The 25,606-nt window shown below is 34.6% G+C and overlaps 4 protein-coding genes across 4 annotated transcripts in view; 2 read left to right on the top strand and 2 right to left on the bottom strand.

Annotated features, from left to right (window-relative positions):
• The window catches only part of LOC129806138 (extracellular signal-regulated kinase 7), a 91,185-nt gene that overhangs the window by 31,693 nt on the left and 33,886 nt on the right, over positions 1–25,606 (bottom strand). The window lies entirely within an intron of this gene.
• LOC129806141 (Na(+)/H(+) exchanger beta-like) overlaps positions 1–25,606 on the bottom strand; it is a 185,523-nt gene that overhangs the window by 143,896 nt on the left and 16,021 nt on the right. The gene's annotated exons all lie outside the window — the stretch shown is intronic.
• LOC129806140 (uncharacterized) lies at positions 1,099–10,050 on the top strand. Its single transcript, XM_055854517.1, has 3 exons — positions 1,099–1,542; positions 4,872–5,479; positions 8,705–10,050. Exons 1-3 carry the CDS (start codon positions 1,420–1,422, stop codon positions 9,879–9,881), a joined length of 1,908 nt encoding a protein of 635 aa, XP_055710492.1. The 5' UTR covers positions 1,099–1,419; the 3' UTR covers positions 9,882–10,050.
• Positions 14,127–19,779, top strand: LOC129806142 (uncharacterized). Its single transcript, XM_055854520.1, has 3 exons — positions 14,127–14,374; positions 14,924–15,496; positions 19,124–19,779. Exons 1-3 carry the CDS (start codon positions 14,298–14,300, stop codon positions 19,572–19,574), a joined length of 1,101 nt encoding a protein of 366 aa, XP_055710495.1. The 5' UTR covers positions 14,127–14,297; the 3' UTR covers positions 19,575–19,779.

Here is a 25,606-nt window from a genome sequence, read left to right as displayed (position 1 = left end):
GATTTTGAAACACGACGAGGACTGGAAAAATATGATTTTGTGTAGAGAGAAGAACCTTACATCTTGTCAATCATGATTAAGAAAATGTAGAAAATACTTTGAAAAAGAAACCACTAAATTAATCTTGTCGATTTCCCAACCAAAATCCGAATTCGAATATTCCCGACGAGCAAGCTTTAACCCGATCACAATGCCATCTAACATTAATTGAAATAACATGTGGGAACAGTCAGGGTCTTTTTAGTACTTGAGAACAGTAATGTGCTAAAAAACCATGCTCATTTCTTATTTGGAATAGGGTAAAGTGGTACAAGTTGGACAGTGCAGTGGTACAAGTTGGACAATGGTACAATTTGGACAGGGCTTTTTGTGTTGATAAATTTAGTACTTAATTTTTATTTGTATATTTTTAATGGTTTAGTTTTAAAATTGGGTCCTTATGCTTAAAAACAAATTTTGTACTGTATTTATCAAGAAAAAAAGCCATGTCCAACTTGTACCGGCGCATTGTCCAACTTGTAACACTATCTCCAACTTATATCACTTTACCCTAGCACCATTACTCGCTATTCAGAAAATTTTTCCTTGCAATCCTCTTGAAAAAATTGTTAGTAGAAAAATAAATAAATTGAATAGAGGAGCCATTTAACTAAAACAAGCTGCAAAATGTTTAATGGACCGATTACACAATTAACACATGCAAATAATTACATTTAAAGACTGCTATTATGAGCAAATACAAAGAATTATCTCCACAATTTATTAAAATGATGTAAATCTCCTCGAGGATCAATTTTATAAAACTTGTCACATGATTAGATTATTTTTTGCGTATCCAAATATAATTATGAGGTATAAAGTGCATTAATTAACTTCCAAACGTTCTCACACGGGTACTAGCACATGCCAAATTGTAAACAGCAGTCTTATAGTGTAAGAAAATTCTCACTCCTTATCCACTTAGCAATATATATATATAGATTTTAAAGTAAAGTTAAGAACACCTTTTTCTAACTTCGTACAAAACAGCAGAGTCCAATGTAAATAGCCTGTGGCATGAGATTTTGCAATAAAGCCCAGCATCGTCGTGTGACTGCTGTATTGCAATTAACAGGTGATTTAATTGCAAATCTCAACTGGGGCACTTTTACTTGGTTTTGCTCCGGTGTCTCCCCCAGCCACACAGACATTTTCCCCCCTTCCTAACCCAACAATCATCATATGATTTGATTCACTGTCTCGAAATTGCCATAACATTCCAAAGTCATTCTCACAAATCAGTTTCACTTTGAATTTTGTCGTTGGTGATACACTTTTAGTGCTTTTTCTTGGGCTTTTTTTCTGTAGGAGCTTTAGCGCCCCTCGCATTATCAAAATAAACAAAATCAGTTTTGTGTGTAAAATTGAGGACAAAAAAATATGGATGGTGTGCTATTTTTAATAATAATACCAACGGAAAAAGAAGAGGAAAATCTCTCAGACAAGAAAGTGTCCTTCTTCGAAAAGGACACCATACCATCAGAAGATCAAAATAAAACCTCTGTAAGTACTTAAGAACTTCAAATTTCTCCACTTAACTTCTTACTGAAGAGATACCATCAGAATTATACTGTTGAAAAAGAACCAATAATATTTGTGCGTCTTTCAATAACTTTGACAAAAATGGGTCAATTGTAAATTTTCAATTGAAGACCTTTCCCATTCGGCAAGAAGTGATTGAAATGTTGATCATATAAAAACAATCGACAAAAAAATATCATTTTAATTGACTGCCGAAGGTCAGTGAAGGATTTCAATTCAATATTGATATTTTTCAGAGATTGCACAAACTTCTAATTTACACTCTAAAACTGGATTACCATACAACTTTGTCGTTTTCTTCAATGGAACTCGTTGAAGCTTTACCTAATAGGAATTGTAATGTGTTTCTTATTTGACTCAGTTGACCTAATGGGAAGCACGTGGTTGATGAGAATTTTCTCAAATACATTGCGATTAGACTACGTGATTTTTAAGCATCACTCATGGTAAATAATCGGAGCTTGAATACTTGGAAAAATTTATAAGTTACCGAGGTCCAATTCTTCATCCACTATCTCGAAGATTAGATAAACAAAATAAAACAGTAAAATCTTTCATTTGAATAAAAAAAAAAACAGGATAACTCTATAAAAACGTTCGTATCAATTATACCTCAGACAAATATGTTGTTAGCAAGAATTATACAATAAGTTGTAAATTATAAATAATCCACAATCTATGATATATGTTTGACTACTTCGGATGAATAGGGAAAATCTAGCGTTTTTCTGAAGTAGGATCGAGTAACCACATATAGCCATGTTTAGAAAAAAGAGGAATTCATTTTATATAACTTTTGAACCCTTATTATAACTCAAATTTGACACAAAGTTACTTAGATGTATTGGCTCTAGATTCGTGAAAACAAAAGTCCTACAATTTACCACTTGGACTACTTAAAAAAAATAATTTTTTTTAACAATGCAAAAGAACCACTTCGTCGCCACTTTTAACCACTTTTCGCCAGTTTTGTAACCACTTCTCGCCACCCACTTGAAAAAGTCCAAACTCGATTATTTTAGGCAATGTTATAAAAAGAATACATTCCGCATTTCTTTTTCCTCATGATCACCTTATTTACTTTAAATGATTTTTCTTCACTTTTATTTAAAAAAATAAGTTATAGGACTATTGCAGAAAGTAAACAAAGCACATTTGACAACTGAGAATCTACGAAGTGAAGTTAGCGTCGCGTATCGAAAAGATATGGCGACAGGTGGTAAAATCAACTCCAGAATATTACCACTTTTCGTCATGCCTCATTTTTATATAAAAATAATATAAAATGAAATATTAATTAACTAAATACAAATTTTATGTATTGCACAAGTGTAATTAAATATTCAATAGGCAAAATTATTTATCCAAAAACGTATATTTTGCTTAATGAAAATTTGATGATACTTACAAGGGGAGGAACCCACCTGTCCTCCGCGGATCGGGACGAAACTTGGCATGTAAGTAGGGTCCATATAGAAAGTTAACCAGCCACTGGCTTTTTACTGTGTGGCCTTTAAAAGTAGTCATTGTGACTATTGATAGTCATGAATTTCTTATATATCGCTCCTTGGAAATCACAAGGGGCCAACTCACTTTTTGGCGATTTTGAGGTTTTAATACACTCAGGCAGAGAATTTAATAAAATTTCAGTTGATGTGAGTCAATAAATTTCGTAGTTACAAAAGTTTTTCAAAATTTTACTCTTTATGATTGCTTGCGCGGTTTTATTTGAAGTCAAGGGGCACAAAATAGATTTATCGTTCAAATTTTTGTGAAACAAGGGACTAACTCAAGCAAGTTGATCCCTTGTCATTCTAATATTATGAAAATTTGCTCATCATTTAGAATAACAAAGAGCTAACTCATAAAATAAACATATTTTGAAAGGTAAAAATATGTATGTTTCGATGTTTATAATAATGCTCATACAAATAGAAAAGAATTAAATTGTTTTTATTAACATACTTAATTGAGATAATTATTTATACAAAGTTGAAACTTTCATGCTGTTTCCTGAAAAATGGCTCAGATTGAGTTGGCCCCTTGTAATTTCCAAGGAGCGATATAAAAGTTTCATTCAACATTTGTTGCTATTTTTCTTTGACCTGAAAATGCATTTTAATAATGTTCAAGCTTGGTTCGTGAGTTACTGATGAACGTCAGAAACCTTTCATGGGACACACCAGGGGGTGACATTAGCTCTAAAAAATGCGACCGGTTTTAGTGTAATTTTTTCCCTGTTTTCGTACACATTTCACGAGATATCTCCAAAACGACGTAGATTTCCAATTTAGGGTTTTCGGTTGCCTCTTCGTTATTAAATTGGCTTTTATCTTGTATTAGTATTTTTTGCTAATTCATTCTACAATGACAGAAAACAGCTAATATACTCAAAAGTTTTTTCGGCTCGCTAGAAACATATGGGAAACATAGGAAATGTCATGCCCCTTGTAGGGTAAGTGTGCCAAATTCCGGCCAGCTTGCAATTCCGGCCACCTTTTTTGTTCCTCGAATTTCCCTTAATTTTTAGTTTCTACATACTTTAGAGATTATACAATGAAAAAGAATAACAAAAAATGTAGCTTCGACGAACGAGATGACGTGAAAAATATATTGGAAGAATTCCCGAAGGGCAAGGAACTATGAGAATGAAGGTGGCCGAAATAGGGCACAAAAGCTATGTCTACATTTTTATTCATTTTAAAATGTATTAAGAATGATTTTAAAGTAAATAAAGACAATAAACTGTCTACAAGGTTCTAAGCGACACTCCTTAAGTAGAAGGAATGAAAAAAAATCAATTTCTATTAAAGATATTACATTTCAAACTTAAGACTTTGGCGCTTGCATGCAACTATGCCGAAATTTGGCACACTTACCCTATATCTTTCTTTCAATACTACAAATTGCAGTGGAGAATTTTCAATGTTGATCTTTCAGTTCATTTGCCTGGAAGATGGATGTTGACTGAAGTAAAGCACTCTATTTTTTTGTCTTGCATAATTAAATTAGTATGCTAATAATTAAATTTAAAAAGCGTCTCCTTTTTTTGTAATTAGCACATTCTTTTCGTTGAGAGCGTACTAATTGTTTTATATACAAAATAGAATTTTTCTGCATCATTTGCAAAAAGTATTTTACTCCAAAAACAAATTTATGCACATTCTTAATTACATTTAGCTTTTAAAAAATTAATTTCCTTGCTATTTTCTTGTCCAAACAATTGCAGATTAGAAGAAAATATACAATTTAGCAAAACAATCCAAATTGACAGGGTAATTTTCTTGTAGGATAGCACCACAGAAGACCAGAATGAGGCAGATGAAGACAGAGAATCGTCTCCGAGGGACAAATTGCTCAATCAACACGAGAAAGTGACGATAAATCCACAACAGAAGCGAAAAGAGGAGAAATTGCGGGAAATGGTGCTGCAGAAGGAGGAACATTTGCGAAAGGCATGTCAGGAAGTACCACAAGAAGCTCATGAATTAAACATCCCTTTGGAGTCATCCATGGAACGGGTACTGGAGGAAATTATAGCCAAGGGCAAAATCACCGGTGCCGCCTGGACGGAAGTTCGCAAGAGTCAAAAGTGGCAGATTATCTTCACCCTGGAGAGTGGTCTGAGATGCGATCGGGTGACACAGTGGCTCAATGATTGGGGCATTGGGTATCGCGATGGTTCAACAGTCACCCTCACTCCCTGCACAGTTCACAACTTTGGAACAGACGCAGACAGCCGGACGGCCTCGCAGGCAGACCTGGACCAGAAGGAGGGCATTTGGGAAAAATTCGTGGCTTCGGTCACGGCTCGCCTCAATGTCGCCCAACTTGTGGATCAAGTGAGGGTCAATGCAGAGATTCGATTTGATTTCGTCACTCTCATCATCGTAGCAGCGTGAGTCATTAATTCTCTAAACACGATTTATACATAGCGAAATTTCATTATATATCGATCCACACGATGCACCAACAAAATGCATCTGGTGGCAATTTATGAGCCAAAACCTCATTGGAAAGTTTCCCGCAATTTTCTCAATGAAAACGCTCAAACCACCTGGGAAGCTGGGGATTTTATAATTATTTGCACAAATACTGAGCTTACACCAGTAATAACAACTTCTGTAGGTTTCATTAAAAAAGATTAGGATTTGCTAAATGGAAAAATACCACCAGGGATAATTGCATTGGGACTTATGGGTTTTCTGCAAAATCAATAGTCTCCATTCCTTCACTTTATCCTAAGAAGTTATTTTAAAGTGTGAGGTTATATTGTAAGGTACTTTTCTGTACTTTGACTTCTCGAATTCCACAGAGAGGGCAGTACATAATCCCTGGATTTTTCCGGGGTCGTCTTTTGGTAGAATTTCGGAAATCTAAATTTTCGAGTTTTTGAAGTTACGCTGTTTGTCTGTCCGGAACCGTTACCACGCCTAGTGGCCATACGGTTTGAGATAGAGACTTCGGCCCTTCAGGTAACCCCCCCCCCCCCCATAAGTCAACCCTGAGACCATTAACATGCCGAGAAACGGCTTAACGTAATTATAATCAAAACCATGATTTGCCTAAATTTCCATCAGTTTTCCACCAACTAAACCGTTTCTGGGCTCAAGCCGAGAGACAGATTAGTCAGAAACTGATAGAAATGTATTCTCATCATTATTTTGATTATAATTACGTTAAATAGTTTCTCGGCTTAAATCGTAAATATGTCTAGGGCATCACCCTCCAAAACCATGTTTTTTGGGATTGCTCGAAAAGGCGTCGTGCGATTTTTCTTCATTATTAGATATGTTTTAGAGAGTACCTAGGCGAACATTTCGTCCTTATACGAAAAGGCAAAATCTTTTTGGTGAGTAAAAAAAAAAATATTGGTCAATAAAAAAATCAAATTCGGTCAGTAAAAAAACAAATTTCGTCAGTAAAAAATTAAATATGGTCAGTAAAAAACGTTTGAAAAAACCGGAAAAAATTAAATTTGATCAGTAAAAAATAAAATTTGGTCGATGAAAAGTAAAATTTTATCACTCAAAAATCAAATTTGGTCAGTAAAAAATAAAATTTGGTCAGTATTAAATAAAATTTGGTCAGTATAAAATAAAAATTCGGTCAGTAAAAAAGCAAATTCGGTCGGAGAAAAGTCAAATTTGGTCGGTAAAAGTCAAATTTGGTCAGTAATTTTTTTTAAATCAGTAAAATGTGAAATTTAATAAGTGGAAAATTAAATATGATTAGTGAATAATTTAGTCAATAAAAAACTAAAAAAAATCAATAAAAGTTAAAACTTTGCATATCCGGATAAAAAGTATTGCACATTTCGTATTGCGGAAACTTCGTATTTTAGTACACTTCGTATTTTACCATTTCGTATTTCATATTTCGTCTTTTCTAAAGTTTGTACAAGAATTAAACAGGTGCTACTGATAACTTCCCGAAGCACAGAAAATTTGATTTTTTACTGACCAGTTTCTTTATTTTTACTGACCATTTTTTTTATATTTTACCGAACAAATTTCATTTTTTACTGATCAATTTTGATTTTTCACTGATCAAATTTGATTTTTTACTGACCATATTCGACTTCTTACCGAGCAAATTTGACTTTTCTCCGACCGAATTTGATTTTTTACTGACCAAAATATACGCTGATCAAATCAAATGACCAGATTCTTTATTTTTTACTGACCAAATTTGACTTTATACTGACCAAATTTAATTTTTTATCGATTTTTAAAGTATTTTACTGACCATATTTAATATTTTACTGACCATATTTTATTTTTAACTGACCAAATTTTATTTTTTACTGACCAAATTTTATTTTTTACTGAAAAAAAAAGTCGCAGCCATACGATAATACCACTGAGTCATCCCTAATAACGTTTTTTTAAGGTAGAAGATTAAAATGGCTCTAGATAGCGTATTTCTCATCCAAATGGTATAATGTTTAAGCTCGTTGGAAAGGTCTTGGAATTCCTGACAAGCCCGAACTTATTCTTAACGAAGTGCCGGATAACGAAGAGCCGTGTGTAAGGAAAATTGGCCCGATATGAAACCTTGTTTGTTTGTCGCTACTATTCAACCGATTTTTTGAGGTTAGATTCTACATAACCTCAAATTCTAATTGTGATCTCAACGAAAGTCTTTTCCGGAGAGGAGGTAATAAAAATTCCTGCCCCTACCCAGGATTGAAATGACGAGACTTCTAATGTTAGTTCAAATTCTAATATTAAATTTAAAAATCCAAACAAGAAGGAAACACGCAAATTCGTATTTATATATTATTCTTCCAGTTTATTCCTTTTAATAACCAAAAAACGTGAAGGATGTGTCATTCAAAATATGATTAAAACTCTCATTATACACATCTGTATACATTATACAGATAACCTGATCTTCAACAGCAAATAACTCACTGGATTGAGTTATAATCCTATTAGGATGCAATTAAATATTACAATGAAGATTAATTGAAATGTCCTTCACTAATAAATAAAGAAAAGGGAACGAACAGCCTTCAGTTAATTTAGTTACCTATTTGGTTGCAAGACAATTTTAGTATCATGTGGAGTTATTATTAGGTAAAGTAAATCCTAACCTATAAGAAAAACTGATCCTTTGAATTAAAAGACTTTAAAGAAAAATAATTTTATTTTTTCAAAACAAAAAGGAATGTTTTGTTCATTGTAAAATCCAAAAATAAATTAGAAAACTGGACTCTTTGTAGGAAACATTGAGGTTAGAATTTCTTTCGAATGATAAAATGCATTGTGAAAAGTGATAGCCCAACGGGGAAATCTACAAGTTTCGTTAATCGTTAATAATCGTTAATAATCCAATAACAGTATCAGCAATTAGTCCGATTGATCTCTTCCTTACACGCTTATGGTTGATGCTTATTCTTGGCACAATTGGCACAACGTTTTTCTCATTATTTCACAGCAAACACTCTTCATATGCCCCAAATGTTGACGATTAAAACAATAACTTAAAAAATAAACATCTAGTCTTTAAGAGTCTTTTTTTAGGTTAAATCTGATATAACCTCATATTCTAAACTAAAGCCAATCTTTTAATAAAAAGATTGAGGTTAGGATTAACCTAAATGATATTTTTTTTACAGAATCCTCGCGGGATTCGGTTTAGTGGAGAACAATTCCCTTTTTCTAGCGGCCAGCATGCTAATCTCCCCACTAATGGGCCCTATTGTGGCAGCAACTTTTGGGACAGTGGTCAAGGATCGTCAGCTGACAAAATTGGGCGTTACGAATGAGCTAGTGGGAATTTTACTGGCCACTCTCGTAGGCTTCTTCTTTGGCCTAATTGTATGCATCTCCAATGGCTACTACGGACTCCAGGAGGGTCTCACGCGAGAGATGCTGAGCAGATGTGAGCTACATTCCCTGGTAGTGGGAATTCTCATTGCTCTGCCCTCGGGAGCAGCTGTAGCCATTGGGATTCTCGGAGAGAATGCAGGATCTCTAGCAGGAGTGGCTATTTCTGCCTCCCTGCTCCCTCCAGCTGTCAATTCTGGCTTTCTCTGGGCTGTCGCTGCCTTCTACAATCTCTCTGGCCAAGAAGCCGATGCCAGATTCAAAGATCTCGTAACGACCTCTCAATACTCGAATAACCAATTTACAGAACTAATCCTCCAGGCAACTGTGAGCCTTGGAGTAACTTTAACTAATGTAATCTCTATCTTCCTTATGGGTATCTTTATACTGAGAATTAAGGAAGTCGCCCCCATGGTCACAAAATCCCACACGCATTTCTGGAAGCACGATGTAAAGATTGCCAGGGATTACAATAAAACCTGCCAATTCGACGATGCCCAATCCCTGAGACAGAAACTCGAGAGGGAAATTGAGGGATTCGAGGCACAGTCTGAGAACCAGGGAGTTGGGGTTAGGGCAGAAATTATGCGTAGGATGAGCAGAGGAGCCCTGCCATTCAGTTCCTTCAACCAAAACACTTGGAGCACCCTGGCTCAACCCCAAAATACCCGCCCCACAATGCAGGACATTGAAGCCCTCTACCGAGATACAAGTGTCTACCCTAAGTACCAACCTGAACGTATCCGAGGCAGCATTTTTGTTCCACCATCGCAGGACGGGGGCGCATTCTTCCGGAGGAGTTCCATGCCGGCCAAGAGTTTCACCAAACCACAACACAATTTTCACAAATTGGAAAGAATCACTGAGATGAACAATGCAAATGATGGTCAAGTCACACCCAGGAGCACAAAGAAAACCTTCACTGTGCTACAGGTGGACGGGAATGAGGAAAATGGGAGAAAATGAAAATTTTCAAAGCCACTAAAAACAATCACAAACAAAACCGCGCCATGGATATATTCGCTTTAGAACTCGTCGAAAGCTCTGAAGCAAAGTACGCGGCGAAAATTTGAATTTAACGGATTAATTGCTTTATGAAGAAATTTGTACAAATAAAAAGAAATTCAGTAAATTATTTATGTTTTTGAATAGGAAAATGATTTGGGGGATTTAGTGTGTTACAAAATTATATGCACAACGTGCTAAAGGTGCTAAACAAACCGTGTTCAAAAAGAAAACATAAGTCAATGGTAAGTAGCTTTTGCAAAAAGATGCTCCTGGATTTTGCAATCCAATTCCTTAATTCAACAAAAGATATTCGTCGGTAATCCTTAATCTTCTTCATGCCCTTCATGCCACACCTCTAATCCTATCATAATAATTGTTATTAAGCCAATAACAATATCAACAATTGGTCCAATTGATCTCTTCCTTGCACGCTTCTGCTTGATGTTTATTCTTGGCACAACTGGCACAACGGTTTTCTCATAATTTCACCACAGCATGCAGTCTTCATGTGTCCGAAATGTTGACGATTAAAACAAAAGAAATAAACATAATTAACACATTCGACTTTATTAAATTTTTCTAGACTTTCATTACAATGTAATATTACATTTTCACAATAATGTTTAGTAATTTATTTATTTTATTTATTGCAACTTTTTTCTTATTTTGCAATTGTAATCCATTTCAAATTGACGTGCAATAAGGCCGGCTTCAGACTGGAGGTTTAGCCCAGTTCCCGAAGGTCTCAAAAATCTTAATAACAAGGAATTTTATTGATTTTTCAAAATCTAATAAATCATTTGCCTTTAATATTCAATCCTAAACAAAAATTTCCTTAAATAAACACATGCTTGATGAGGAATTAGAGGAGTTAAGCCAGATAGCTAAGCCTTAGGTCTGAAGCCCGTATAATTAAGTCCTTTGATAAAAGAAGTCTAAAGACAATGAAAATTTATTCCAAACAAAACAAGGGGTATCAGAGCATCTCTTCCCTCGAAATCAATTCTTTACAGATTGTCATTTGAATTTCAGAGTGATCTACATTCCCAACCTGAACCAAATACCAACTGATTTCAATTCAGATAAATTCTGCTAGCCTTAAAACGACAATATTTGGTTAGCACTTTTTGTCAGAGAACTGCTGACCGGTCAGCACTTTTTTGCTGGTCGAATTCAGCAAACGTATGTTGAAAACACTGCTTTTTCTCAGCTAACTGTGCTAGATGGGCCTTTAAAGATGACCCAAAAATCAATGAAAAAACATGGGAAAGATGAGGGAAGCACCTGGCTTGCATTGCAAGAAAATGATTTTTATTTAATGGCTGGTTCACACTATAAATTTTCGTCAATATTTCGGATATTAAAGCGTTTTATGTACGCTTTTGTAAAAAAAATTAAGAAAATTTCTTCTGTCAAAAAAGAGTGTAGAAGCCGTAGAGACTTGAGATAAAGCACTATAGTTCAAAAAGCGGTTTTATACGTCGAAAAATTTTCAAGTTTGGTTACTTCTATCTATTCCAAATAAAGAAGGCCCAACTAGCATTTTCTTCTTTATAAAGATCTTGAAGAATTCTCGAAGTACGGCATATAGAATCACAATTTTCTGAAATAACGTTTGTAGAAGTTCTAAAATATTCGTAAAGGCCCTTATAGTATGTAAAAGTGGCGCACTTTTAAAAAGCTCCAGTAGCTCGCCAAAGAAATTGAAGCATTCTATTAGAAAATCTTATAGAATATAGAACTACAAATTTATAGGTACGATACTCAAAATTCAATTTTTAGACGCATATAAAAAAATCAAAAAATTCTCTTACTTATTGAGTTCATAATTCTGCCTCACAAAATTCCTGGAAGTCCTTGGATTTTCCTATACAGAAAAATGAAAATGTAGCGGCATTTTTTACGAATGTGCCCTGGTTAACTCAGCTTTGTACCACTTTTTCCCAACTCTGTACGCCTCATTTTCTCCGAAAACATTACATCGGACACAAAGATTTGGGCATCACTACTTAGATAAAACTTTCATCCACTTGTTTTCACCATTTGCAGCAGGTATCACGCATTAAAAATCAATTTTAAGCTATTTTTCTAACACATGTTTTTTGACACTCGAAAAACCATTTTTGTACTACATTCTGACAGTCAGTTAAGAGCTTGGGTAGGTATGATTCTCTCATAGTCCCTCCTATTGTAATCCTCAGATTTTCTCTAACACCTCCAGTTGGTCTTACAGAACATATTTTGGACGTAACTAATTTCAAAAATGACCAGCCACCTATTTAAAGTGAAATGTGGGAAGTTTCACTTTAAAACAAGGAAAATTGAATTAGAAATACTCAAAATACATCAAAGTGGCAATTAAAGAATCACATCTATCATAAGCAGTCTAGTTTCATCACTGAACAAATCAGAAAGAAGCAATCACACCTATTGTAATCCTCGTAATTTCTCTAATACTTCGAATCTGTCTTACAGAACATTTTTTGATCATCAGTGATTCTTAGAATTACCAGTGATTAATTTAAAGTAAAATGTGAAAAATTCCGCTTGAAAACAAAAGCAAATTGGATGAAAAGTTCTCAAAACGCACCGCTGCAAGGGTAATAATTTTTATGAATTTTCCTCCACCCACAAAAACGACCCCCTTCAAGCAAAATATTTTCACGGTAAATATTAACCCTAATAAACCCTCTATAACCTGGAATAGTTGCTTTTTCGAAAAGACACTTGCAGTGTGCAAAAATGCATAAAATATTACACATCAAAATTATGATTTTAGGCTCATTTTTTATTTTTGCCTTTGTAAATTTTAATTTAATATTTTTCAATTTAATTTATTTCAAAAATCCACAACAAATAGGGTACAACCCTCTTACAATTGCGTGGCGAGAAAAAAGAATTTAAAAAAATGGAAAAAAAAACAGAAAAAAGGAAAAAGGAAAGAAAACAATAAACAATAGAAAAAAGAGAAAAAAGAAATCAAAAAAAAATATAAACTAATCAGTTAAGCCCAGTTTGGAAATGTTTCTGAATCGCCCGTTGAGAGCTACGTGCCTCACGGGGAAGGGAATTATACAAGGCAACTCCTTTTACAAAAAGAGTGCGGTAAAACAGATCTTGCTCCGCCCTAGGTACCAAATATCCCTGAACCCTAGCCGAACCCCCCCTCGTCAGGAGGGAAGTCAGGTAACCAGGTGATCCAGCTGTCACCAGGCGATGCAGAAAGAGAAGGGCACACATTTGAAGGAAGGACGGTAAATCGCAACCAACAAACACGTCCCTATAAGGAGTAATGTGATCACGGGGACCAAGCGAGCAGATATACCTTACGCAGTTGTTAAAAGCTACTTTTAACCTGTTGATCGTATCACTATCTGCAAGGAAAAGCAGATTTTGGACCCAGGAAAAAAGGCCTAGGCTTCCAAGTTTGTCATGAAATGTGAGATGTTGGACTAGCTTTTAGATTATATGTCCATGGATAAAAGTTCATTTAATAACTTGGAAAAAAATCAACTTTTACGAAGCTGCAACATTACGAAAGTGCTAAGCCTTCCCCTAATTGAAGGACTAAAGTACCTAAAGTAACTACAGTAGAGCCTCCTAAATTCGAACGCTCGGGGGGGTATTTTTGACATTTCTCACCTCCCAAATTCGAACGATTTTTTCAAAACTAACGAAATTTGTGTGAGATTAAATTGTACTTTGAATCAAATTCCCGTACTTTCTCGCAAATCATAGTTGTAACATACTTCCATTTCATTAAATACGATCATAATGTATGTAAACATTCAGGAAGAAGCACATAAATATGATTTTCATTCACCAAGAATACGAACTTTCTAACATAACCTCACAATTGACATTTTGAATCCAAACGGCGTTCGAATTTGAGAGATTCAGATTTGAGAGACTCTACTGTAAAAATATAATTCCCGACAGCAATTCGAATATCAATTGCCCAGAAATAAATCATCTAAAATAACTCAATTTGCGTATGATGTATAATACCATGATGAGGATTGGGTTAAGCTTTCTCTTGGCTTAAGTCGTAAGTGTATCTCGAGCATTACATCCCAAGACAAAGAGCTTTTCCTTTTCAAAGAAAAAATATGGCTACCACTAGGTTTTTCAAGAAACGAATTTATGGTTTTGAATTTGGAAGAAATTCGCCGCGACGGTGAAAAAGTACGGTGACAGACAGTCAAAACGACCGCAGCGCCATAGTGACATCTGCGACTGGTCGAAAGGTCGAAAGTGTGTTTTCTTTTCTGTGGTGCCTCTCTTTGGTTTTTGTTTATAATTTGCAATTTTTCATTAATTTTCTTTGGTTTCTGTGTCCAACTGGGGCGCTCCGGAGTGCCCTCAGACAGTGCAATGGATAATCCACTGCTGGATGTGTGTGAATTCGATGAAAGGGAGCTGTCCTACTTTGTCTTCTGCGAGTTTACAAGGTTAGAATGGCCGTCAACTTGTTGCACAGGCGGCGCGCGCTAAAATCAATAAATTACGGTTATTGATTTTGAATTCCATTGGCTCGGGCCATAACTCTTTCGCGTCCATAGGGTAATGTCATGACTCGGGGAAAAAAGTTTTTTTTGGGTATTTACATTAATTGAAATCTATATGTTCGTGCACGACATCATAATAGAAGGATGTAAGATTCTTGGCTCATTTTCTCAAGACTCCAGTTAGATTTCAATTAATGTAAATAGCCAAAAAGAAACTTTTTTCCCCGGGTCATATATGACCCTATGGACGCGAAAGAGATAAGGGCGAGTGTGCCTGGTGAGGAAGAATTTTTCATCTAACCCAGAAGAGTCACACGGTGATTAATGTGGCATTTGGGGAAGTAGAGTGTTTGGTGGTGTTGGGAAAAGTTTTTCCTCAAGAAATCTTCCCAGTGGCGCGTCCTTGGGGCAGTTTCTAAAAATAATCCCGCGCGAAAAACACGAAGATCTCGGAAGATTTTTACTTACGCGCGTATTCTTCATCTCACACAGTCACATTGAATTTAAACTGTGGAGGGACTACATGAAGCGTCAGCTGCTGGATGATAACCTAGAATTGGTGGAGGATATGCTGGCTGATATCTGCAGGACAAAGAGTCGCCTCTGTCGGATCTGCTTCAATCCACTGGCGTGGTTGCGTCGGGAAACGGATGAGCATGAGATTGAGTGGCGCTGTGGTTCCTGCACACTCTCTCAGCCCATCCTTCAGTGCAATTCAGCTGAGGCATGCAATGTCCTCATAGACCTCATTGTCAGCAACAAAATCCATCCCCAAATCCTTGCCTCAGCGCTCAATTTCATCTTTGCAGCTGCATACAATTTTATCGGTATCTCGTCCCCCGTGGACGCCGATGATCCCATCCAGACCCTCCTTTCCATGTACGAAAAATCACCAAGTGCCTTGGGTCTTGGCGGCAAGAATACCGTTGTCTTTGCAGACATCTACCATGACACAAGCACTTCAATCCATTTCCGCGGGGAAACAGCTGCCGATACGCCGTTTCCCATCCTCTACCTCGCCGACACAGTGGCCATCCCAACGCGCTTCTTCCTGCATCCGCTCAGGTAAGATTTTCCTCGAAAAAAAATTATTCCCGGATTGCCCGGAATAAATTTTCCGAAGAATTGGAGCGAAAGGGATTTTTTTTGCATATGCCTGAAAACTTTTTTCTAAAAAAAAATCCCAAAGAACAAAGAACTCTGGCTGGGATTCAGGGACGTACTCAGGAGGGATTCTAGAGGGAAGTTTGCAAAATTCACAAACAGCAGCCACGCTATGAATGGTCTATTTCTGGTTCTTTTTTTATTGATTGATGGCCATAATGAATGCGCAGGTCGTCCTAGAAATTCGTGGACTAAAAAAATTTAGAACACTGCAATATTTTTTCGAGAGATTTAAACTGATTCATAATGATTTTAAAAAAATACCCTAAATTCAATTACCGATTCATAATCGGTTGGATAAATATTTAAATCCGTTGTAAAATTTTCGAAATGTTTAGAATGAGCTGTCAAAAACTTGAAGTATCATCTGTCAAATAAAATATCCCAAAAATTATTGGAACGCAAAAATTCGGTATTCATTTATTTCAAATTTAGAAGTAATTAGTCTAAACCTAAACCTCTAGAGGGTTTAGGTTTAGACTAATTACTTCTACATTAGAAAAAAATGAATACCGAATTTTTACGTTTCGATAATTTTTGAGTTATTTTCTTTATTTGACAGATGCTATTTCAAGTTTTTGACAGGTCATTTCAAGTTTTTCATTCAAGACAGCTCATTTCAAGTATTTCAAGTTTTTGACGTTTCGAAAATTCGACAGCTGTCAATCAACTTAGTGTTTAGAATATGCTGCCAAACTTGTAGAAACATTGAGATAGCATGTAAAATTTTTCTAAAGGTTTCAATTCGTCTGTCAAAATTATTAAAATGTTTAGAATTGGCTGTAACAGTCTTTGAAGTGTTTAGAATCACATCTCAAATCTCTTGAAGCGTTTAGAATTAGCTGTCAACATTTTCCAAACATTTCATAGAGACTCATACTCCTTGAAAAGGTTTAGATTTGATTATCAAAATGTTAAAAATATTTCAAATTGACTATCATAATTTTGGAAGCGTTGAGAATTTGCTGTCAAACTTTTGGAAATATTTGGAATGATATATGAAACATGAAACCTTTCCAAGTGTTCAAATGATTAAAGTCAACTGTAAGTCTTCAATGTGTATTTAAAATCCAGCCCCAAAATTTTCTTGAATTGTTTAGATTTAGAATCAGCTGGCAAAATTTTTTAACATATAGAATGGCTTATAAAACCTTCCTAAGCTTTTAAATTCTGCTGTCAAAATTATTAAAACATTTAGAATGGGCTGTCAAAATTTTGGAAGCTTTGAGAATCGCGTCTGAAAGTTTTATAAAGGTTGATATGCAGCTGCCAAGATTTGTAAAATGTTTAGAATTGAATGTAAAAGTCTTGTAAGTGTTTAGAATCATATATTAAAATTTTTGAAGAGTTTAGAATCAGCTGTCAACTTTTTTCAAACATTTGATGCATTTGGAAAAAAACTGAAAATCTTTAGAGAGATTTTGAATTGACTATTCAAAATGTTAAAAACATTTTAAATTGATTATCATACTTTTGGCAGCGTTTAGAATTGGCTGTCAAAGTTCTGGAAAACTTTCTAAGTGTTTAAATTTGGCTGTCAAAATTATTAAAGCGTTTAGAATCAGATGTAACAGCCTTAAAGTGTTTAGAATCGGATCTCAAACTTCTTAAACCGTTTGGAATCGGCTGGAAAAATATTAAGTGTATAGTTTCAGATCTTAAAGTTGTTGAGGAGTTTAGAATCGGCTATCAAAGTTGTATAATATTTTGAAGGGCTCACAAAACTGTCCTAAGTATTTAAATTCTGCAGTCAAAATTATTAAAATGTTTAGAATCGACTGTAACAGTCTTAAAGTGTTTAGAATCGCATCTCAAAATTCCTAAAGCGTTCAGAATTGGCTGTCAAAGTTTTGGAAATATTTAGAGGCATACGAAACCTTCCCAAGTGTTTAAATTCGGCTGTAAAAATTATTAAAACTTTTAGAATGGGCTGTAAGTCTCCTAAGTATTTAAAATCGGATCGTAAGGTTCTTGAAGCGTTTAGACTCAGATAATAACGTTCTTGAAGCATTTAGAATCAGATGTTTAAGTCCTTGAAGCATTTAGAATTAAATCACAAACTTCTTTAAGTGTTTAGAATTAGAACTCAAAGTTTCTGAAGCGTTTAGAAGATGATCGTAAAGTTCTTGAAGCGTTTAGAATCAGATCGCAAAGTTGCTAAGGCGTTTGAAATCGGATCGTCAAGTTCTTGAAGCGTTTAGAATTAGATCGTAAAATTCTTAAAGCGTTTAGAATCTGATCGTAAAGTTCTTAAAGCGTTTAAAATCAGATTTTAAAGTTCTTGAAACGGTTAGAATCAGATCGCAAGTTCCTGAAGCGCTTACAATCAGAACGTAAAATTGCTGAAGCGTTTAGAATCATATCTTAGAGTTCTTGAAGCGTTTAGAATCAAATCACAAGGTTCTTGAAATGTTCAGAATCAGACCTCACAGTTCTTGAAACGTCTAGAAGATGATCGTAAAGTTCTTGAAGCGTATTGAATGAGATCGCAAAGTTGCTAAGACGTTTAGAATCAGATCCCAAAGTTGCTAAGGCGGTTAAAATTAGATCGTAAAGTTCTTGAAGAGTTTAGAATCGGACCCCAAAGTTCCTGAAGCGTTCAGAATCGACTGTAAAGGTCTTCTAAATGTTTAGAACCAAATCTCAAAATTCTTCATCCGTTTAGAATTGGCTGTAAAAAATTAAAGCATTTGAAAGGGACTATCAAAATCTCTGAAAATTTTAGAATGAGCTCAAATTTGTCGAACGTTTCTAGGTGCTTAAAATTGTCTATCAACATTTTTGAAGCGCTAAAATCAACTGCCAAAATTTTCTAAATGACGAAAATAAACTATGATAATTTTAGAAACATTTAGAATCGGCTATGAAAGTCTCCCAAATGTTACGAATCAACTATTAAAATTTACTGTAAAAATCTGTAGAGCGTTTTAAAAGAACAATCAAAATATTTGAAATTAGGTTTAGAATTTGGCTGTCAAATTCTTAAAAATCAGGATCATCTGACGAAATTATCCAGTTTAGAGCTACCTGTCAAACCTTTTGAAACACTCGTGTCTAAAATCGATTTTTAACATTTTGAAAATGCGTTTAGAAATGACTGTCAAAACGATGAAGCAGATTTCAACTGTCAAAATTTTCTTCGAATTGCCTGTCAAAATCTTCGAAAAGTTTAGAATTCGAATTGATTCTTGAGCAATGAAAAGCCATGGTTATTAAATCCGTTCTAGACTAACTTTATTATCTAAATTAATAAATTAATTTCAAAGCAAAAACCGAAGACTTTAACAAAATGTTTAACAGTAAAGCCTTCGCCAGACCATTAAAATCAGGAAAATTTCATCAAATCAAAATTGCATCCTTTTTTGCATTTGTCTATCTCTCTCTTTCGCCCTCAAATCTAAATTGAATTTGTTCCGACACTCAAAAAAAAGAAGAAGAGTACCAAAGAGTGAGATAGACGTATGCAAAAATTTTGAGAAATGGATGGAAATTTGGATTTGATGAAATTTTCTTGATCTAAAATCTCAGGTACCTCCATGAACCTCCCGAAGCGTCCAGTTGCGAAGATGCGCCTCTGGTGCAGGAACTGGCGCACATTGCCAACTCTGTGATAAAGTCCGGCAGCAATTTGGTGCTGGGTCCGCATCTGCAGGAGCTCATCTCACCGGACATCTACACCAATCGTCCACACAATCTCGAGGCCATCGTGACGCTGGAATCTCTGCGTTCGCATGCTCTGGACAGTGAGCAGGATGTCTGGGGCAATAGCCATGACATGATGCTGCCTGCCATGAGGATCTGCAGTGGCGTCAATGTTCTTCTGGCCAGTGCTCATCGGCGCAAGCCAAAGTCCCGCGAAGAGTACTACCTGGCCCTTCAGAGCTACCTCACGAGCGCCATCTGGCTCAAGACCTTCCACAGCACCCCCTTCGAGACACTCCTGTACTCCGTCCTCGGCCACACTGTTGGTCTCCGGTAAGGTCCGGAGAGTGCCATCCAACAGGCAGCACCAAAGTCACAACTCCAGGGAAACATCTTGGAACTTGGTGGAGCAATCTCTCTCCGGAGGGAAATGTTGATTTTTCTTTTCTTCTCTTCTCAAATGAATCAAAATGGAATTCAAATGTGCCTTCGAGATTATACCAAAAATAAGATAAATAAAGCGTCAAATCACTATCGTTTAACTCTTCTTTTTATTTTCCCCTGGAATTTCCGAATTCGGTTTTGTGGACGTGGCCTGAAGCTATGGAGAAGATCGGGATGTAATGATCTTGCAATAGGTCTCTAATTAAGGTAAGTACTCAATGGAGTATTTTTAAAATTGTTTAACCCATTCCTTACCATGGTATTATACATCATACGCAAATTGAGTGATTTTAGATGATTTATTTCTGGGCAATTGATATTCGAATTGCTGTCGTGAACGGTTTTTAAGTTACCTTAGTCCTTCAATGACTTGGAAAAAATAACCCTACAAAGATAGAAATACAATTTGTTGTTCTTTTTTCGCTTCGCGGAAAGTCATGCAAAATTTTTGCTCAAAATGGCGGACTGAAAATTCGACATCCCGTCAAATTCTCATGTTCTGGAAATGGTTGATGTTCTGGAGCAAACTCCAGTATGAAAAATTTTAAGCCCCGCCCCTTTCAAAATTTATGATAAATTTGAAGGTGTCATTTTAGAATTTTGAATATTAGGTGATGTTTGGTCAATGGAGCCTTTACTTAAACTGAAAATGTGAGCACACCCTGGCCCCCCTGATCCGAGCTATAAGGGTCAAAAAAATATTTCTTAAAATGGCCATAACTCCGATTCTAATTGTTAGAATCGTCGCAGAATATAAAAAGTGAGGCACTATTATTAACAAGAAAATTCTTAAATTTTCTAAGTTAAATAACTCAAAAATTCCTTTCTGCATCGGGCTGAAATTTTAGTACGTTGTAGCTGAAGATTATACCTATCAAACAAAAAATACTTAAGTCTATCTCTGGTTCTAATTTTTGACCTAAATTTTGGGTTTTTGGTTTCGTCTTGATGAACACTTTCAGATGAAAGTTCAAAAAGTCACCACATGTGACCCTGCGATACCGTCAAAATTTATCAAAATTCAAACTCATTTTTCTCAAAAACGCCATTTGTGGAAGTTATTCAAATTTTAGAGTGTTGTAGTCTAGGCTATGAGGTTTCCAAATAGTGGCGTGGGTTCGCTGTGGTTACAATAGAACCGGTGATATGAAGGGTCAGAGTTCACGAAATTCAAAACGCCATATCTTCGGTTATATTTGACCGATTTTGGTTAGTTAAAGCGCAACAGAAAGGTCTTGCAAAGCGCTAAACTTTCTAGAACATTTGAACTTCGTAAGACCAACGCTAGGGGCGCAACAGTCGAAAAACCAATCCGGTCCTAACCAGTCTGGTTCTATTTAAACCGTTTTTGACAAATGAGGGCGCAAAATTATCACTTTAAATTCTAAAGTGACATTTTACTCCAATTTTAAGTTTAGAGCTTCATAGCGAGAATTCTATTCAATATTATGCTAAAGTGATAACACGAGTGTATAGAAAATTTAATTAGCTTTCGTTTTATTGAAAAAAATAGTTGATAACTTTTCTATTAATTAAAAAGTAAGCTAAAAATCAAAAAATGGGTGTAAAATACAAAACTGGCGTAAAATGCCACCTTTTTTAGAGGGAAGTGGGGCACCTTTGAAATTGTGATTTTTCAACTATTTTTAAATAAAATTGAGCCTTATCATGATTATACTGATATTCTTGATATTCTCGAGACTGAAAGTCACTTATTTTTATTATTTCATTCCTCAGCATAAAATCGCATCATTCCTGGGTGCACTTTTATTTCGTTTATTTGCATTACTTATGAGACACGAAAATCTCTACCTACTATCCAGGAATATAGTAATCCGTGAAATACCACAAAAAGCGCTCAATTATAAAGAATCACGATAAAATAGGAAGAACTACAGCAAATTTGAACAAATTTGCTTCATAATTAAACATGAAAAATTGTCAACAAAATTTTGCGCCCGATTGAAAAAGAGCCCGATTGATCAAGAGTCTACTATACTTCTGCACAATTGTAATAGGACATTTATATTTGCTTTCACTCCCGGCATTATGCACTTCGGGATTATGCACCTGACCCACCTGACGGAATTATGCACATACAATTATGCAAGTTTGCTTACAATTGGGAGTCAATTTATGAAATCATTTTCGAAATACGACTGAATGTATACGCGGGAAATTTGAGAATATTCTGCTACTTTTTCAGAATAAAACTTTAATTTCTTTTATTAAGGTCAAATTTTTAAATAATCTGACCATTTATTGAAAAACTCTGGCCAAATAGTACTATTTGTTAATTCATTTCTATTAAATAGTTGGATCTTTTTGTTTTGACTACTTTTGTTTCTTGTCATTTTTTATTTCTTTGTTTTTTTTTCCTTTTTGAATTTACTTTTTTTATCACAACTTAAGAGGGATGACCCTATTGTTGATTCTGTTGAGGAGATTCTGGTCTATATTCCACAATCATCCTATCTTTCAGTTTATTTACATCCTAGATATTTTGATTTAAAAAGAAAGTTTGGAATTTTTCAGAAATTTTATTCCAAATTGCTGTATAATACATCTTAAGTTCCAAATCGAATTTGTATGCAATCCGAGTTTGCTCACGTTAAGAATCTACCTCTATAATAAACTGATCTGAGCTTATCAGTAGCTTTAATTTTTAAGTGATCATATTTTAATTTTAGATTTTTTTATTTTTTACTTTTACCTGCATATATTTAAACCAATTTATCACCTCAAATTTCAAAACTAAACAAATTAAGTTTCAGATGAAAATTTATTAATTTATTACGCATTCACTCCAACTTTTAAAAGAAAACCGGTTCAAACTTACCTTACAATCGGAAGACCCAAAATGCAAGGTTAATTGTTTTTTTTATATATTTTAAAGATTTCCGAATTGAAATAGAAGTGATTTTAGCAATTTTAGGTTAGGTGTCACATAGCAAATATAATTTACCACATTTATAAAAAATATTCTGCAATCAAAATTGTAATAAACTGTTTATTTAAAAGATTTTTTTTTCTGTTAACTTTTTCAAAATGCGACGTATGATTTTTGAGGTTAGGTCTAACATTGTTATCACACTTGCACATTAAAATTTTAATACGATTCACATTAATTGTCGCTGGTGAGAGTCCAAATGTGTAATTTGTGTGTTTGAATCATTTTATATTCAAAATTTGATCTATTTGTTGATAAAAAGGTAGACTTGGCACGCAAAATTTGATATAAATTGATTTATAGCATTAATGCGAAAAATTAATGCGATTTTCTCTTTAATTTTTTAATGTGAAAAATATTTATGCTTTAGGTAAATTTAAACTTGCTTTTGCAGGCCAAGTCCACTTCTTTATCAATAAATAGAAAAACCCCAAATATTAAGTGACTCAAAGACACAAATAACATATTTGGACGCTCACAAGCGACAATTAATGTGAATCACATTAAAATTTTAATGTGCAACTGTGATAACGCCGTAAGACCGTCTTCAGAATAGAGATTTAGCCTAGTTTCCGAAGGTCTCAAAATCCTAAATAGCAACCAATTTAATTTGTTCTTTTGATTCAAATAGATTTATTCACCTTAATAGTCCATTTCTAAGTCAAAATTTTCCAAAAATTTTCGACTGATAAGAAATTAGAGAAGTTACGCTTTGTGGCTAAGCCTTAGGTCTGAAATCCGTATAACGTGACGGGATATTTTTATTAACAATTAGGGCAAAATCGTCAAAATGAAGTTTATGTAAAATCGATTATCTCAGAAACTAAAAGAACAGGACGAAGACTGTTCAGTTACATAAATCGGAAGAATTATTTAAAAAAAAATTGTAAAGTAAGGAGATACACTTAACCCTTTAACTACGAAACCCTTTTTAAGGACTAAAAATCAACAACAAAAATTAAACTGAGAAACATAATCAAAATGATAAGTCTTACATCTAACCTTGGAAAGTCCAACAGAGTCTGATTCGGTGTATTTTGTGCTTCTATGAACGATAGGGACAAAAATAGCCCAAAAATTTAAGTAATTTTTCTAACAATACCAATGAATAATATTTTTCGCTTTAGTGAAAAATATTACATATGAGTATTGTAGGGGGAGGCTTTGAACTTTCGCATACTAAAATGATGTTCAAGTTCAGTGATTTTTTCTGACTACCATGCAAACCGTATGGATTCTCCAACTATGCCAAAAAAATGTCTTACTTATAAGGTTCATAATCCCACCAAACATAATCCCAGGAAATCCTTAGATTTTCCTCCAGAGGAAAATGAAAATTTAATGGCGATTTATCCGATAGATGAATCAAGTTTCTATTATCGCACACGATTCACGCCATCATTGAACACCCCATTTTCACCGTAAATTTTGCACCGGACACTAAAAGTTGCACATCATTGTTTAAAGGGAACTCTAATCTACTTGATTAATCCATTTTTATAAGGAATAAAACATTTTAATATCACTTTTTTGGAACTTTTCTGAGAGATGTTTTATTGACATTAAAAACCATTTTTTTGCTTGATTCTACGAGAATTTCACTCCGGAAACGGTTAAATCTGATGAATACTTTCTTGAAAAGTCCAAATATCACCAAATTTACACGAATCAATAAGTTTTTAAAGCTAAAAATTGACTAAAACTCTGCAAGCGAGAAGACTACACAAGATTCCACCATTCCTCCACGGAGCCGGATATGCACAAAAACGTTTGAATGCGCATCATTGAAGATTTCTCTGTTCCTGCAGCTGCAGGAATCGGGATTTAGCACAGATATTGAGCTTCAGCAGGTGAACAAGCTAAAATTTTCACAAAACAGCTTCTCACGGACAATTTCTTTTCTTTGTCATGCAAAACAACACAATAGTGAGGTTATGTCAAAGATTGTCAAAAAACCAGTTGTAAACTGTATGAGCTTATTGCAGATGTGATTCTTTCATTGCACATTCAGTTTGTGCAAGCTTGAAAAATATTTTTATATCAAAGAAATGCAAAATTGCTTAATAATTACTCAACTGCAACCTATTTGAGTCAAATTACTTCTTGTTTATCAATTTTACGATTTTTAAGTTTTCCTTTTTAGTGATGGATCAAATCGGTAGATTACAATAGATGTGAATATGAGGGATCGTATCTAAAATGAAGTTTCCTGGAAAATATCTGAAAGAAGCAGTCTTCTATTTGCGATCGATGAATCTGAGTCAAGTTTGTGAATTTTGTTCCACCCACAAAAAGTGTCTGTTCAGCCTAAAAGATTTTTACTTAAATCTGATTCCTAATAACCCTTCTACCCTCTGTGATAGTAGTTTTTCAGAAAAGTGATATTAATTCTGCACAATCGTATGAAATATTGCACAGCAAAATTACAGTTTTTGACCTGTTTTTATTTTTTGCTTCCTGAAACTAGGAAAAAAGGATTAGACTCTCAATTTTTTCAGGAAAGATGGGATTTAAGGTTAGCTATTACAATATAAAGCCATATGCCAGATTCATAAAGGAATATGGGAGAAATATGAAGTGTCCGAAGGTAGCGTATATGCGAACGATCAAAGCCTCCCCCTAGTTTTTATTGCCAAAAGGGTTTTGTTTTGTTTAAAATAAATTAGAAGTATAAAAAATAAATAAAATAAAATATGAATTTGAGAATATAAAAATTCGCTATTTTTGACCTCAAATATTTACTACATAGCAAATAGCTAAAGACTTACAAAAAATATTCTAGATTCCTCCAACCTTCTACTTTACAATTATGTACAGACATAAGAAAAAAAATAACTTTTGGTAGTCAGGAAAAATTATTTTCTTTATGGGACACCGGTGTTCCAATCGTCCTTAAAGGGTTAATAAATGCTGACTTATTTCAGTATTATCATTATTTTATAATTTTCTTTAATATTTTTGATAATTTTTTTTTT

The sequence above is a fragment of the Phlebotomus papatasi genome, chromosome 3 (assembly GCF_024763615.1).
Source record: "Phlebotomus papatasi isolate M1 chromosome 3, Ppap_2.1, whole genome shotgun sequence".
NCBI lineage: Eukaryota > Metazoa > Arthropoda > Insecta > Diptera > Psychodidae > Phlebotomus > Phlebotomus papatasi.
This window is presented reverse-complemented; position numbering and strand designations above follow the sequence as displayed.

Bases quoted from the DNA above. Each gene is read 5' to 3' on its own strand.
- LOC129806140 (XM_055854517.1), top strand. From the start codon at position 1,420: ATGGATGGTGTGCTATTTTTAATAATAATACCAACGGAAAAAGAAGAG. The intron at 1,543-4,871 runs GTAAGTACTTAA...ATTTTCTTGTAG, and splicing joins AAGATCAAAATAAAACCTCT to GATAGCACCACAGAAGACCA. The intron at 5,480-8,704 runs GTGAGTCATTAA...TTTTTTTTACAG, and splicing joins ACTCTCATCATCGTAGCAGC to AATCCTCGCGGGATTCGGTT.
- LOC129806142 (XM_055854520.1), top strand. From the start codon at position 14,298: ATGGATAATCCACTGCTGGATGTGTGTGAATTCGATGAAAGGGAGCTG. The intron at 14,375-14,923 runs GTTAGAATGGCC...CATCTCACACAG, and splicing joins GTCTTCTGCGAGTTTACAAG to TCACATTGAATTTAAACTGT. The intron at 15,497-19,123 runs GTAAGATTTTCC...CTAAAATCTCAG, and splicing joins TTCTTCCTGCATCCGCTCAG to GTACCTCCATGAACCTCCCG.